The 15738-nt window shown below is 34.1% G+C and overlaps 2 protein-coding genes across 9 annotated transcripts; both read left to right on the forward strand.

Annotated features, from left to right (window-relative positions):
- The first annotated feature begins 593 nt into the window (after nucleotides 1-593).
- LOC108457155 (protein MEI2-like 1) lies at nucleotides 594-8960 on the forward strand. Of its 8 annotated transcripts, none has more exons than XM_053031309.1 (15): nucleotides 594-1193; nucleotides 1976-2163; nucleotides 2381-2426; nucleotides 3096-3383; nucleotides 3872-4296; nucleotides 4420-4578; nucleotides 4738-4854; nucleotides 4943-5091; nucleotides 5366-5448; nucleotides 5556-5942; nucleotides 6191-6839; nucleotides 7316-7400; nucleotides 7530-7598; nucleotides 7727-7906; nucleotides 8269-8960. In XM_053031309.1, exons 2-15 carry the CDS (start codon nucleotides 2062-2064, stop codon nucleotides 8431-8433), a joined length of 2904 nt encoding a protein of 967 aa, XP_052887269.1. In that variant the 5' UTR covers nucleotides 594-1193; nucleotides 1976-2061; the 3' UTR covers nucleotides 8434-8960. The 8 variants fall into 8 exon arrangements, with proteins under 8 accessions (XP_052887269.1, XP_017611535.1, XP_017611544.1 ...); XM_017756046.2 differs by having other exon boundaries at nucleotides 600-1193; nucleotides 5547-5942; XM_017756055.2 differs by having other exon boundaries at nucleotides 600-1193; nucleotides 2023-2163; nucleotides 5547-5942.
- Nucleotides 8961-9970: 1010 nt separating this feature from the next.
- Nucleotides 9971-15712, forward strand: LOC108471128 (uncharacterized). Its single transcript, XM_017772722.2, has 7 exons — nucleotides 9971-10269; nucleotides 11177-11561; nucleotides 11647-11803; nucleotides 11984-12028; nucleotides 13033-13198; nucleotides 13749-14116; nucleotides 14902-15712. The coding sequence occupies exons 1-7, from the start codon at nucleotides 10105-10107 to the stop codon at nucleotides 15215-15217; spliced, it is 1602 nt and encodes a 533-aa protein (XP_017628211.1). The 5' UTR covers nucleotides 9971-10104; the 3' UTR covers nucleotides 15218-15712.
- The last annotated feature ends 26 nt before the right edge of the window (nucleotides 15713-15738 follow it).

Genomic DNA, 15738 nt, shown 5'->3' on the forward strand with positions numbered 1-15738 from the left:
GGTTGATATTTAAAAAATTCAATTACAATATTTTAAAGTTTGAGACCTCGTTTAGTAAAATTAACCATATTATTTATTTCTAAAAATATCTTTAAAAAAAGCAGCTCAATTTATTATATCCCGGTTACTACTAGCCACCAAAATTTGCGGTCGTGTTTTAAGGGACGGAACTTATTTATTTATTTGGTTAAAATGTACAATAGGTCCATGTATTCTTCACAAATTTAAAATTTAATTCATATTTTTTATTTTTAAAAATTAGTCCTTTATTTTTCTAATTTAATTGTTAACATTGTTATTTTTTTGTTAAATTTGTTTGTATAATATTTTGAAATAAAAAAACTAACTTAATAATAATGTAACTAAAAATGACGTTAGAATAAATATAAATTTAACAAAATAATTTTAACAATAATAACCATTAAACCTGAATTTTAAAATAAAAAAATAAAAAGACTAAATTTTTAGAAATAAAAATATAGGAACTAATTTTAGATTTATGAGAAGTACAGGGATTTATGGCACATTTTAACCTTATTTTTTAATCGAGAAATGTAAATAAATAAATAAATAAAAACAAAATATAAAAAGCCGTCGCGCCAGCGCGCCTATTTATTTTTTATGTTCTTTTTCCCTTCAAAGGCAACTAACAAAGCAAAACACTTTTTTTTTTCCGTTTAATTAATTAATTATATATATTTCTCTCTAAAATCCAAAAATCTAAAATTGATTCTCTCTCTGTTTTCTCTTTTTAAAGGGAAAACTCAGCGACCGGCGAGAATCCAAATCTCGCCGGAATTTCGCTTTTTCTGATCGTCAGAATTTTGTATTTCTTCCTTTTTCTTTAAAGCTGCCGAGAGAATTGAATTTCATTTTTTTTTTCAAATTGATGTTAAATGGTTATGTAATTATGGTTTTGTAGAAGAAAACAAAAAACCAACAAAAAAAAAAAGGGGAAAAGTATTCTCTCTCTCTTGTGGTGAGTAATGGCTTGCAATGCAGGGAAAAAGATGATGAGATCCCTTGCTTTGTCTTCTTCCTCTATGCCTTGATTTTTTTTACCCTTTTATCTCTCTCGGAATTGCTCTTTTTTTTTCAAAAAAAATATTTGAATGAGTGTTGCTTTCGACCTGGGTATCAATTCATGCAACGGCTTGCAGAAATTTGAACAAATTTTGTTTTGGCTTCAAAAGGTAAGGTTTGGTTTCTGTTTTATTGAGGTCAAACTTTGACAAATTTGGGTTTTTAAAGGTTAATTTCAGACTTTAGGCATTTTTCATGACTAAATTCCTCGATCTGATCAAATTTAAGAAATGCAAGATTGGGTTTAAAGTTTAAACTGGTGCTGTAGGTAACAAATTTCTTTTCAGGGTTGAAGTTGCATAAATCATTTGTTTTGTTTTAGCTGCCTACAAAAAGGTCGTGGGAAAAAGGGAAAAGAAAAGGAAACTAGAATATAAATATTGGGAATTTAATGATTTTTTATAAAAAATTTGTAATTTTTATTTTGGTTCGCAAATGGAAAATTCACCTTAATCAGCATCATGTATGTTTCTTTTATCACTTTTAAATTAAGTTCCCCATAATCAACATGTACCTTTTCTTGGAAACCCAACGGGGGTAATTTCATTTGGTCGTTGGTAGGTAAGTGGCTGTCCTTCTAATGTTACATGTTTCAATTTATTTTTGAATTACCACAAAGTAAAAAAAAAAAAAAAAAATGGCCTCCTGTTCTTCCTTTAAAAATGCTTTTAAGTTGCCAAATTTTTAAGAAAGTAGGTAGCTTTTGTGTCTATCTTCTGTTCTTTCTATGATTTTTGATATATTGAAACGAAAGAGTTTAGAATTTAAATTAGTAAATTCATGTTTCTTTCAAAATTTGAACTTCTTGTAATGTTATATTATCTTTATTTTATGAAAACTTACAAGTTTATTGATTAGGAATTACTGGTTGTTGAATGCTTTTTGATATAAGGCCATCAAGTCAGGCGGAGTTGCAACTGACAAATGTTGGGCTTTTAGCTTTCAGTTTTTCAGATTGTCTGGTGTTAAAACCGAAAAATGCCATTCGAGGTCATGGATCAAAGTAATGCATCGGCATCAGCATCGGCATCGGCATCGGCATCATCCCGCTTTTTAGAAGACATTCTTTTCCCAGTTGAGGTATTGTAGGGAAAAATGATGCACCCAATTTTTTATATTTCTTTATATTTTGAGTTTATTAGTGGGTCTTTTTGTCTTGTTTTAGACAAATTGTAAGGTTCCTGTATGTGCTTCTTTTTGAATTGTGAACATTTTCTTCTCGTTGAAGCTTTCAAGTCACTGTATCAAAAAACAGTAATTTATTTCATGTTGTTTAACATTTACTTCTGTTGGGCAGAGACAAGTTGGATTTTGGAAGCCGAATACAATGTCTGATAATCAAGGTGAGAACAAAGATATGGACAAATGAATTGCTTGTTCTCTCTGCTTCTAATTGGTTTATTTTAAATGCATTGATTGTTTAAACTGGTTGTCAATTTCTTGCCTGTAGGCTTAGATTAGAAAAACTTAACTTGTAGCTTTTGTCATTGTTAAACTTAATAGATGACCAGTTCAGTCTCTTGGTTACTACGATGACATATGCATCCTTGACTTAGGGATGACATATGGGGTGTATTTAAGAATCACCGTTAACCTTTATGGTTTAGTGAATACTACAAATATATTAATTCCAAAAGTGTGTGATATACTCGGTTTAATTGAGAGCCAACAATTGGTGTTGGTCTTAGTTTTTTTCCCCTTTTGCAAATGCTGTATTTATTGTCAGAATTCACCCCTTGTGAGATCTCTCTGGGAACATGAGGTTTATCCCTTGAGATAGCATACATGCATATTAACCTTGATAGGTTTAGTAAGTTCACTTATTTTTCTTATTCTTGTTAGCAATATGTTTCTTGTTTTATGGAATTTTTGCCGGTGTCGCATGTAAAACTTTGGATATCATTTCTATATCTCGGATATTTTAAAATGAAAACTTAATGTACTTTTCTGTGCAAAAAACCTTTTGCATGGTTTGTTTCCTGTTTGTGTAAAAAAAATTCTGGTCTTTGCAGACAAGATTGTTGGTTCATCTCCGATGGAACAACTGTCTACTGACTATATGGAACAACCCCCATCAAATTTGGCCAGAGATCAAGAAGAAAAGTTAAGCATTGGTTGGAAGGGAATTACCAATTTGTCTGAGCATTCATGGAATTCTGTGAATCACCATCCTAAATCAATGTCAAATCTGTATACAAAACCAGCAGAGAACTTGAATAGAAACAGGACCTATGGCAATGTGATCCAGCATGAAAGTAGCCTGTTTTCAAGTTCATTCTCTGAAGTATTTAATAGAAAGTGTAAGTGTTTTTACCACAAGCATCAAGCTTCTGTGCATATCTATGGGTGTCTGGACTCATGCGTCAAGATGCTTTTGCATTCCATGTTTGCACTGTTTCTCTCTTGATTTTCTGATATCAGATGCTTATATAGCTTTTTATGTGTTGAATCTTTTGATTGATGACTATTAATTTCCTACCATATCATTGCTAAAATTTCTAAAAGAAAATATGAAATTGTTAATTAATCACTTCTTGGTTTGTCTATTTTATTAATCTGTTCAGACACACACACACATGTATTTCTCTATTTGCCTTTTTCTCTACTAGAGGTTCATCCCAGTAGGACATTTTCCCATCTGACTGAAAACCATGGCTGATATCATTCTTCACTGCAATGATTCCTTTTCCCCCAATTTTTTCTGGTTACACACTGTCTTTTTCTTTTCATTAGCGTACAATTAATAAATTTTTTATCTATGATTTGCTTTGCTTTTGTCTTTATGCAGTGAGATTATTAGGGAATGATCTATCTTGTCAACATGCCAGTTCAGCTGCTCCACACGTTGAGGAAGAACCTTTCAAATCTATGGAAGAAGTTGAGGCACAGACTATCGGAAATCTCCTTCCTGATGAAGATGATCTATTCTCTGGGGTGATTGATGACTTGGGACTTAATACTCTTGACAGTAAAGGAGATGAATTAGAAGACTTTGACCTATTCAGCAGTGGTGGAGGAATGGAACTAGAAGGGGATGATCGTGTATCCATGGTTCCGAGGAATTCTGATCTTCTTAGAGTATTCAACATTCAAGGGGGTTCAAATGGCTTAATTGTTGGTGAACATCCATATGGTGAGCATCCTTCTAGGACACTTTTTGTTAGGAACATTAATAGCAATGTCGAAGACTCAGAGTTAAAGACTCTCTTTGAGGTTCGTGTTCCTTTGAATCTGATACATTGTTTATTGAGACTTTCTGCAAGCAAATCCATCAAATCTCATTTTAAAGGTACATGTTCTAGTAAGTTAATTGACCAACCTGTTTTCTTCTGTCAGCAATATGGAGATATTCGAACTCTCTATACTGCCTGCAAGCATCGTGGGTTTGTTATGATTTCTTATTATGATCTAAGAGCAGCCCAAAATGCAATGAGGGCTCTGCAGAATAAATCATTGAGGCGTAGGAAACTTGATATACATTATTCAATTCCAAAGGTTTGGCTTCAACCAATTTGTTCTGGATGGTTATGTCTTCTTTTATTGTTGTTACTCTCTGTTGTTTCAACTTACAACCTTGTTTTGTCCAATTTGTTTCATCTTCATGTGACATGTTGCTGCTTTATTAATTTATTTTCCAAAATCTTGTGACCTCAGGAAAACCAATCTGAAAAAGATGTGAACCATGGGACGCTGGTGGTTTTCAACCTTGATTCTTCTGTTTCATCCGATAAACTTCAACAAATATTTGGTGCTTTTGGAGAAATTAAAGAAGTAAAGGGTTCACTCAATTTCCTTCAGCTTCACAATTCCCTTATGTTTGGGATGATAATGTATCTCATGTAATAAAATTTTGTGGCAGATCCATGAAACTCTGCAGAAGCATAATCCCAAATTCATTGAGTTTTATGATGTTAGAGCTGCAGAAGCTGCTTTTCAAGCACTGAATAGCAGTGACATTGCTGGGAAGCAGATCAAAATTGAACCAAGCCATCTATGGGGCATTGGACGGTAATATCATAAACTTATTCTCTCCCTTTCCATGATCTTGGCTCCTGAAAGTGGGAATTTGTTTTTATTTTTAACATTATGATTCTGTGCTAATTGTCTACTTCAATATGAATATGGGGTTGGTAAATCATGTTTGGTAACTTTTGGGATAGCTTATTTGCATTTTGTGCATCTAAGTTGTATTCTGTTCCTTATTCTTTTTTCTTTTAGTAAAAAAAAGTTCTTGTTTTCTGTGGCCTCTACAAGTAATAATACATCAGAATTCCTTTTGCAGCTTTACACAACAGCCTGAGTCAGAGCAAGATGAACCTAACCTATGCAAAAGCCCTTTTGATGAGTTATCATCGGGAAACTGTGGTATGATTTCCCCTTAAATTTCTGCCATCTGATCAATTCATTATAAACTGTTGTTTCAGAGCAAATGTTTCTGTTGCTTCATATACTCATTCTGACAGTTTCTCCAGGATTGACTGCATCTGGCTGCATGGATAATGGGTCTACCCAGGTTGTTGCACCTGTGAGTACATTTGCTGAAACTCATCGAAGTTCTACTGTGCCAATTAACTTAGCCTCTCCAGCAAGAGTGTCACCGATAGGAAAACCCTTAAGCTTTCGGGAGCCCGACCACGCTCTAGATGAAATGAAGTTTGCTAACCAAGGTGTACCAAGTTTCCATCCCCATTCTTTACCTGAGTATCATGATAGCTTAGCCAATGGTATTCCATTCAATTCCTCTAGTACCATAATAGACATGGCTAGCAGCAGCAGTCCCATGATGGCTGAAGGACTTGATAATAGGCATATTCGAGGAGCAAGGTCAAATGGGCACCTAATGCAACCTAATGCAGGGGGTAAGCTCAGCTGATTATGGTATCCAATATTAATTAAAATTGTTTCCCAGCATCTTTGTTGCACCCCTTTGTGAATTTATAGGAATTTCATAATTCAGTATGTTAATATTTTTTATAAAGCTCACAATTTATTATGTTAAAAGTTCTGACTAATGTAATTCTTCTTTATTCTTGAATTCAATTATGATACTTATGCTTTGGATTTTACTTTCCTAAAACTAACTTTGTGTTACTGATAAATTCCCTAGTGTTTGGGTCATCTGGAAATGGAAGCTTGTCATGTAATGGAAACCATTACATGTGGAACAACTCCAACTCGCCCCAGCAAAATCTGCCAACTGCCATGGTTTGGCCAAATTCACCATCGTTTGTTAATGGCATTCATGCTAATCGCCTTCCACATATCCCAGCATTTCCTAGGGCTCCTTCTGTAATGTTGAATGTAGGATCACCTGTACACCACCACATTGGCTCAGCACCACCAGTTAATTCTGCATTCTGGGACAAGCGGCATCCTTATATCGGGGAGTCTCCTGAAACTTCAGGTTTTCCCCTTGGATCTCTTGGAAGCGTGGGCTTTCCTAGTAGCTCGCTATCACATCCGGTGGAATATGCTTCCCACAACATTTTTTCTCATGTTGGTGGAAATTGCATGGATTTGACAAAAACTGGTGGGGTACACTCTCCTCAGCAAATGTGCCACCTTTTCCCTCGCAGGAACCCTATGATGCCCGCATCTCTTGATTCTCCTAATGATCGTGTCAGAAACTTTTCATACCGCAGAAATGAATCAAATACTAGTAATGCTGATAAAAAACAATATGAACTTGATATTGACCGAATCATACGCGGGGAAGACAGCAGAACAACGCTTATGATTAAAAATATACCCAACAAGTATGTGAACTGCTCCTCAGTCATTTTACTCTTTATGTATAATGCCTTGAATTTTTATTTTTATTTTTATTTACTATTCAAATAATTTATTTCTTAGAATATTTTTTCTGTTTGAACTTTCTCATGCTTGAAGAAAACCGTGCGATGAATTATCTTAAAGTTGCAGATAGCCTGTGATGATTAACAGCACTTTGCCTTTATATCTCATTGATGCTACAAAATGGACTAATTGTCGATGCATCACTAATTTTGCAATGTAGTTTCTATTTGACTACTTGACATATTGGTTCTGGTTCATTCAAATTCATCATTTATAGTAATATGTTGAAGTGAGTTAGCGAAGGTGGTGAATGCTTAATGAATTTGATGTGATGTTATGCTAATGTTCATCCTTTGGATTTTTTATTGCTTGTCCTTTCCCTATGTTTCTTTTTTCAAAATGATTATCAACTTAAGAAAAATGTTGATTTGCGCAGGTATACCTCAAAGATGCTTCTGGCAGCCATTGATGAGCACTGTCGAGGAACTTATGATTTTATTTATTTGCCAATTGACTTCAAGGCAAGTAACTCAATTGGTCCTTTAAGCATTTTCCATCCTCGACATTCTGATACATGCTTGGTTGTGCTACATTTACTTGTAGTTCAATGTTACTAACCTAAACTTTTACAAATAATTATTTTTTGTCAGAATAAATGCAATGTAGGCTATGCTTTCATCAACATGATTGACCCGCAACATATCGTTCCCTTCTATAAGGTTTGATAAATGGATGATATCTCACACTAATATCTCTTAGCTCTGTAAAATATTGTCATTTGCATGTGTGTTGTGTGGTTATATTTTGATAAATCAAACCTTCGGGTTAAACCAATACATCTTTTCAGGCATTCAATGGCAAGAAATGGGAGAAGTTCAACAGTGAAAAGGTTGCGTCTATTGCATTTGCTAGGATCCAGGGAAAGGCTGCTCTTATTACTCATTTCCAGAATTCGAGCTTGATGAATGAAGATAAACGATGTCGCCCTATTCTTTTTCACACTAATGGCCCAAATGCGGGTGATCAGGTAAGCTAGCTTGACACCATAAACAAGCGGTAAAACTACCGTGGAAGCCCTCGTTCTAGGAGTCAAATTGCATTCTGCCCCATTTTCTCAAAAAATGGGCAAATTAATCCTTGTATGTTAGATCAAAGAGCTAATTGGTTCTTTCTGTTAAAAATTTCATCCATTTTTGTTAACAGAAGGACTAGTTTAGTCTTTTGATTTAATGTATAGGGACTAATTTACCCTTTTTTTGAGTAAAGTGGGCAAAATTCAATTTGACTCCTAGTACGAGAGTTTCCATGGTGCTTTTACCTAAACAAGCTCATATCTGTAATGGAGATGGATGTTTCGAGTATTTAATTCCTACTTCTTTGCTTTTGTAGGAGCCATTTCCTATGGGTACCAATATTCGACCAAGACCAAGGAGACCTCGAACAACTAGCAATGACGAGAGCCACTGCCAAGGTAGTTCTTCAACTTTAGCTAACACAGAGGAATTTCCCAATGGGGTCGACTCATTGTTGGTTTCTTCCAAAGATTCTGATTGAGCACTCCACTTATCCATCTCTAACTGCAGAGTACTAAAACTTTTGTAGACAATACTCTGTATTTGATGGTGGACTGATGACTCTTTTTTGGCTATAGAGAATCAGTTTCAGAAAGCAAGATGCATAACCAAAACTAAACTTGAAAATTTTTGTTTTTTTATCAAAGCCCATAGGCCATTATGAGTATAAAGACTCGCGTAATGGGGGCTTCAAATTTTGGATAGTCTTATGACCGAAGGGTATCATGTTGTATAGAAGTACCTGGGCTTATGCACCAACTTTAGGGAATCCTTTGTTGTTTCATTTTTGTACCTGAATTATGTGAATCTCATTTTTTTAACCCCGGGGATTCTCAAATCCGTATAATCCCTGCTTTTGGTCTATTTGGGGTGTAATTGCTTACAGAGAAAGAGAGAGAGAGAGAGATACAGAGAGCAAGAAACAGTATATCTAAGTTTTCTAGTTGTGGAATTTTGAAGCTATTTGTTTACCTTTAATGGAAATATATTCTTGTTCTTTTTTTGGTCTCTTGTATGTCCTCTCTTATTTCTATGTTCTGTAACATACAACTTGGATGACTACTTTATGGTGAACTGCTTTCGTTCGTCGAACTAAGACCCAAAAATAACAACTTGGTTCGAAAAATGTTGTATAAGAGAAGCATTAGATCTTTGTGTAATTTTTGTTTCAATATTTGCCAGATTATGTTAGTAACAGCAACAGGAATTTTAAGGAGGTTTTTGTCTGAAAATGAGGCAAAGGTGAAGCTGATAATTGCAGATGTTTCGTACTTTCATTAGCCATGGAAATTAGTTGAGTTCTTGCTAGATCTGTCAATTAGACAAATTGGGTTGCCTTTTCAAAGGTTTTTAAATTTGTGGGTTATTTCAGTTTTGAATTATTTTGTGTTAGTTGAGTTTTCGATTCAGATTATCTCAGTTCAATTCAGGTATTTTGCATCATTTGATCAAATTGGTTTGAACGGGTTCGGATTTGAATTAATTGGATCAAATACTTTGAGTTCAAGTCAGAATTGATAAATCTAGTGTTAAATTGGTTTCTCATAATTATGAGGAATTTATATAGAGTTAGAAAATTCCATCATTAATATATCAAATTATTATTATTATAATTTTCAATTAGTCTTCTGATCACCTACTCCTTGTGTCAAATTAATGATTGGTTAATTATTTATATATTTATAAAAGAATAAAATGAGATAATTAGAATTAAAAAAATGTTAAAAAGTAATATAGAAAAACTAAAATAATTGCTTAAAGTTACTTCAAACAACATTGTGTTATTTAAACAAGTAAAAATTAGTAGTGTTTACTTAAACAAATAAAACGAGAATTGGTAAAAATAAAACAATTAAATTCTAATATTTTTAATTTGTTAATTGGACCATCGGAATAAACCAACAGCTTAGTCGATTCCACTATCGATCTAATTTAACCACTTAATTAATTTTTTATTTTAAAATATTATCAATTAAACATCAATTATCAAATAAAAATAAATAAAAAATTACACATTTAAAAATTAGACCCTTTTAACGCCAAGAACGCGCCCTAATATGTGAACTTGAATGAAAAGGAACACCAAAGGGGTTTTGGGGTTGAGGAAGCCGAGAAGGTGTGGCACTGTGAGGTGAAGAAGAAGTGAAAAGAAATGAGTGACGGTTCAATGATTTCAAAGAGAGTTAAGCAAGAAGAAGTATATGAAGAAGACAAAAACGACTTAGTAGAGCAAGAAGAAGCATTAGTGGCTTTAGTGGAACATCGCGCCAAAGAAGTTGAACTTCTTCGCCAACGTGTCTCCTATTACAAATCTCAGGTTCTTCCTTCCTTCATTTTTTTGTTTTGGTGGAAAATGATTTTTGAGTGTCTTCTGTGGAAAAATAATTTTTTTTGTGTAAAAATAAATAAATCTTAAATTGGAATAATAAAAGGGGAAAAATGACAAATGTAAGTTAAATATTTTAATTTTTTTTCTTCTCATTTTTCAATTTTACTAAACAATAGATGAAAAAAAGTAGTTTTTTCTCTTTCGATTTTTCATATTTTTAATTTTTTTCTTTCCATTTTACTATGTACGCTTTAATGCCTTCTCTTTTGAGAAACAAAAGTTTAAATAAGTGACATTGAAGTGAAAGGACCAATCTGATAAAATTTACCACTTTTTATAGGCTGTTATCAGTAGTAGAATACAAAGAAACTCTCTTTTCATTGTTTGTTAAATATTTTATTATGGGGTTTATGAGATTATCATGTTGTTTAGAGGCATACTGTTAGTGAACCAAATTGCTTGCTAATAATGTTGTTTCTTTTATCTTGTTGGCAAGTGTGTTGTAAATTGTAATGAGATAAATGTACTATGGAGGCCCTCGGATTGTATTTTGCCTCTTCTACTAAAAGAAGGGCAAATTAGTCCCTGTACTTAGATCATGGAGTAAATTGGTCCTTCTAATAAAAATTTCATCTATTTTTTCTGTTAAAAATTGGTTTATAATTGTCTGGTTATTCTGTTAGCCATGCCAATTTTTAACACTATAAATGGATGAAATCTTTAACAAAAAGGACTAATTTGCTCTTTGATCTAACTTACAAGTATTAATTTGCCTATTTTTTGAGTAAAGGGGACAAAATGCAATCAGACTAGGCCTCTGTAGTACTTTTACTGTGCATTTATATCAGATTGCCTTGTTTTATTGTTTTATTCTTCTTGCTTTTTTGAAACATAGCTTCTTGAAGCTGAGGAGAGGTTTCAAGATTCACAATCTAAATTGGCTCGCCTTCGAGGTCGACGTTTCCTGACATCATCTAATGCTTCGTTGTTGGCTACTAAAAGGGTGACGGTAGAGCAGAGAATAGTCAGTCCTGAACATATAAATATAGGTTCTGAAAACCTATTGCAACCAAAAACGGAACTCATAATACCTAACGTAAGTCCCAAGATTTCACAACCTATAAAACCGGAAGAGTTAGTTGCGAAAACTATCATTGATCTCGAAGAAACTGCTGCCTCTAATAGGGCTGTAAGAAAAAGAGCTAAGAAATCTAATACAAGTTCTACTACAGATGTGGAAGTTGTTGAAATTAAAGATGGAGGAACTAAAAGGAAGTTTGGTAAGGCAATCACCTTGAACTAGATTTTGATTACTTATTTCAATGTTGGATTTTACTTGAACATTACAAACTTCCTTCTCTATAGAAAAAAAGGAACACAAGGACTTGATTCCCTTGGTTGAAAGTAGCTCTTCACCAACATTAATCAGATCCTATTCAAGCAATTTGATCCCAAGTCAGCACAAAAGAAAGTTGAGAAGTGTTGCTGTGTGTCCGGTGAATGATCAGCTTTTTGTAACCAGGTATGTTTTTTTAATAATTGAGACGGAAGGTATGCCTTTCATTATGAGAAAACTTTTGTTTTAGGAGCATGATCGAAGGCCCAATACACTTCATTGTTTGAACTATTAAGCATGCAAAATTCTATAGTTTCTTTATATTCTATGGATCTTATTTTTTCTAGTGTCTTGTATCACGTGCAGTGCTTTGGATGGATTAGTCAACTTGTGGCAAATTCAAGGTAGAGGGTGAGTTAAGGCAAAATTTTCATATAATTGATCTTCAAATTATATCATGGTATGCATTTGATACATGGGTTTATCTTTATATCCATGATGGATTATGAATATGATACATTTGATAGACGTAGTGAAGCATTCATTTTGCCGAAAGGTGTTAACTGTGACATTTCTTCTGCCCTAGGGTAAAAGGGGAGGGTTGTCTTTTAAGTACCTTAGCTAGCATGATAAGGTTAGTGTGGTTAGAGCATGTGAAATGGAGGAAAAGGATAATTGTGGTTAAGGCTTAAATTGTATGCACCATTTTTGAAATGAGTGGTTTATCTTCTAACTCTCTATGGAAAATACAATATCAGGTTGATTTTAGGCTGAGCTCTTCTGAAATTTATCGGTATGATTCATTGATCCTTTTTCCTCCCCTTCATGTTATGATTTAGGCAGGTAAAAGTACCATGGAGGCCCTTGTACTAGGAGTCGGATCGCATTTTGCCCCCTTTACTCAAAAAATAGGCAAATTAGTCCCTGTACGTTAGATCAAATAGCAAATTTGTCATATTGTTAATAATTCTATTCTTTTTTATTGTTAAAAACTGGTCCTGTATGTTAGCATTAGGTACTTGTGACACACCACGTGTAATTGTTTGGTTATTTCATCACCCATGCTGGCTTTTAACAGTTGGAATGGATGGAATTTTTATTAGAAGGGACCGGTTTACTCTTTGATTTAATGTATAGGGACTAATTTGTCCAGTTTTTTTAGTAAAGGGGGGTAGAAGGCAATCTGACTCTCAATACAAGGGCTTCTATGGTACTTTTATTGATTTAGGCTGTGAGTGGCATGTTCATTAATTTTTCTTACTTTTTGCTTTGATGACATTTATGAGTAAATTGAAGAACTGACATGTTTAGATCAGGCTGTGATTTGGTGCTTATTGCAAATATATTTATCAATTGTATCAATTGAGACCTAAGGTTTTCTTGTTCTTTTTTTGTTTATTTGCATTGAACTTCAGATCATCAGCTTCTTTGCTTAGTACCACAAGTTGTGTATCGTCGGGAGAGAGAAGATGGCCAGAAGATATAGCGTGGCATCCACATCGAAACAGCCTTTTTTCTGTATACACTGCAGATGCAGGTGTTTCTCAGATATCGGTACTAAATCTTAAGAAAACAGAAGGGGTAAGTGTTATATATATATATGAATTTATTTCGAATTAATATATTCTTGGATGTATTGAGACTATGGAAGATGGTAAAAGTATCATGAAGGCTCTTGTACTAGAAGCTGGATAGCATTTTGCCTCTTCTACTAAAAATTTGGCAAATTAGTCCCTGTACATTAGATAAAAAAGTAAATTGGTCCTTCTGTTAAAAATTTTATCAATTTCTATTGTTAGAAACTGACCCTTGTATGTCAGCATAAGGTACATGTGACACATCACATTTCTCTGTTTGGTTATTCTGTCATCCATGCTAGTTTTTAATAATAGAAATGGATGGAATTCTTAACAGAAAAGACCAGATTGCTTTTTATCTAATGGACAGGGACTAATTTACTCAAATTTTGAGTAAAGAAAGCAAAATGCAAAATAGAAGAGCCTCCATGGTATTTTTACCTAAGAACAATATAACCTGTAATTCTTTTAGTAAGAACAGTTGTTTTCCATTTTAGTAGGGGACTATCTTTATATAAAGTCAACTATCGTTTTTCTTGCATGTGCAATGACAGAGATCCAATGTAACGTACTTAGAGGATAAGCCTCATGTTAAAGGTATCATCAACAGCATAACATTCACGCCCTGGGAAGATACCTGTTTTGTCACTGGTGGCAGTGATCATGCGGTGGTGCTTTGGGGTGAGCAAGATGAGAACGTATGGAAGCCAAAGACCTTACATAGAACTCTACATTCTTCTGCTGTCATGGGAGTTGCAGGGATGCAGCAAAAGCAGATTGTACTTTCTGCCGGGGCTGATAAAAGAATTGTCGGGTTTGATGTGCTTGCTGGAGGTGTAGACTTCAAGCATCTAATAGAAAGTAAATGCATGAGTGTTATACCAAATCCTTGTGACTTCAATCTATTCATGATTCAAACTGGGTAAGAAACATCTATTCTGTGACCAGAAAAGCTTCTTTATGTTTGTTGACCATTAACCTTTCGTGCTTTTTGAATATTGGTAATGAAATAAACCCGTAACACTTCAAACCATATTCCTAGAACCTTCATTTTGGATACATTTGAGTTAGGCACTCGGGCTGTTATGCATAATTGTGGTATTGTAATCAGTTTTGCAGTTCGTAATTTAAAATATCTAAGTTATTAAAAGTACTATGGAAGCCCTTGTATTGGAAGTTAGATTGTGTTTTGCTCTCTTTACTCAAAAAATGAGTAAAATAGTCCCTATATGTTAGATCGAAGAGCAAACTGATTTTTCTATTAAAAATTCCATCTATTTCTATTGTTAAAAATTGGTCCCTGTACGTTAGAATGTGGTATGTACGGTACACCATGTGTAACAGTTTGGTTATTCCGTTAACCATACTAGTTTTTAAACATAGAAATGTATGAAATTTTTGATAGAGAAGGACTGGTTTTCTCTTTAATACTAATGTATAAGGACTAATTTTGCTCATTTTTTTGAGTAAAGGGGGCAAAATGTAATTTGACTCTTAGTACAAGAACTTTTATAGTATTTATACCTATCTAAATCTTGGATATTTTTGGCCTATTGTTGCTCATGGAAGTGCTTGTATCCTATGCATATTCGGATATAGGTATAGTAATATGACCCTCCGAATACATATTGCGAGGCATATATTGTTAAGAGAGTAATATAACTTTACCTTCCAAAGTTTTAAACAATGTGATGTATCTTTTTACAGGGTCCATGAAAAGCAGCTCCGGCTTTATGATATTAGATCGATGTATGCCGAACTGCATTCATTTGGGTGGAAACAAGAAAGCAGTGAATCTCATTCGGCTCTTATCAATCAAGCTTGGTCTCCTGATGGTTTATACCTCTCATCAGGTTCAGCTGATCCTGATATTCACATTTTCGATATTAGGTACAATGCTTGCAAGCCATCCCAATCAATCCGAGCTCATCACAGACGAGTCTTCAAAGCTGTATGGCATCACTCTTTACCCCTTCTCATTTCCATATCTTCTGATCTTCAAATCGGACTGCACAAAATGTAGAAGTACCTTTCTGTATCTGACAGCATGTTCGTTCCCATGAGAGAGCAACTTCCGCATTTGCTCTCGTTTTGCTCTGTTGCTGCTTGATCCTCGTTTTTGCTTTTGAACTGAAGTCTTGCAACTCATCCAAGAAGAGGAGTTGGTCAATGAACATGTTTTTGATTCTGAAGCTAAACTTATACAGTATCGACAAACCAGTACGGAATCTGGATTTTATTGAATCAGGGGAAAACGTATAGCTCAAGAATGCTCAAAATTTTTAATGTTTTCCCTTTTTTTGGACGTTACAAGTATTGGTTGAAGCTCTACTGTTATATATATCTACTGTTATAATTGTAACATCCTATGTCCGATCCAATCGTCAGATCCGAACTATGAGGTGCTACGCTCAAGATCCGAAATTTCTAACACATTCTTGATTAGTAACATGTTTATATGTATTTCTCTTCCGCCATTTGAACTTAATGCAATCTATAATAGAACACGATTGTCTAATCATTCCTGCCATATGCAATCGAGTT

The sequence above is a fragment of the Gossypium arboreum genome, chromosome 7 (assembly GCF_025698485.1).
Source record: "Gossypium arboreum isolate Shixiya-1 chromosome 7, ASM2569848v2, whole genome shotgun sequence".
NCBI lineage: Eukaryota > Viridiplantae > Streptophyta > Magnoliopsida > Malvales > Malvaceae > Gossypium > Gossypium arboreum.

Excerpts from the sequence above, each read along its gene's own strand:
- LOC108471128 (XM_017772722.2), top strand. The coding sequence starts at position 10,105 with ATGAGTGACGGTTCAATGATTTCAAAGAGAGTTAAGCAAGAAGAAGTA. Across the intron at positions 11,562-11,646 it reads AGGAACTAAAAGGAAGTTTG|AAAAAAAGGAACACAAGGAC; the intron begins GTAAGGCAATCA and ends CCTTCTCTATAG. Across the intron at positions 11,804-11,983 it reads GATCAGCTTTTTGTAACCAG|TGCTTTGGATGGATTAGTCA; the intron begins GTATGTTTTTTT and ends TATCACGTGCAG.
- LOC108457155 (XM_053031305.1), top strand. The coding sequence starts at position 2,062 with ATGCCATTCGAGGTCATGGATCAAAGTAATGCATCGGCATCAGCATCG. Across the intron at positions 5,449-5,546 it reads GTTATCATCGGGAAACTGTG|TTTCTCCAGGATTGACTGCA; the intron begins GTATGATTTCCC and ends TCATTCTGACAG. Across the intron at positions 7,401-7,529 it reads ATTTGCCAATTGACTTCAAG|AATAAATGCAATGTAGGCTA; the intron begins GCAAGTAACTCA and ends ATTTTTTGTCAG.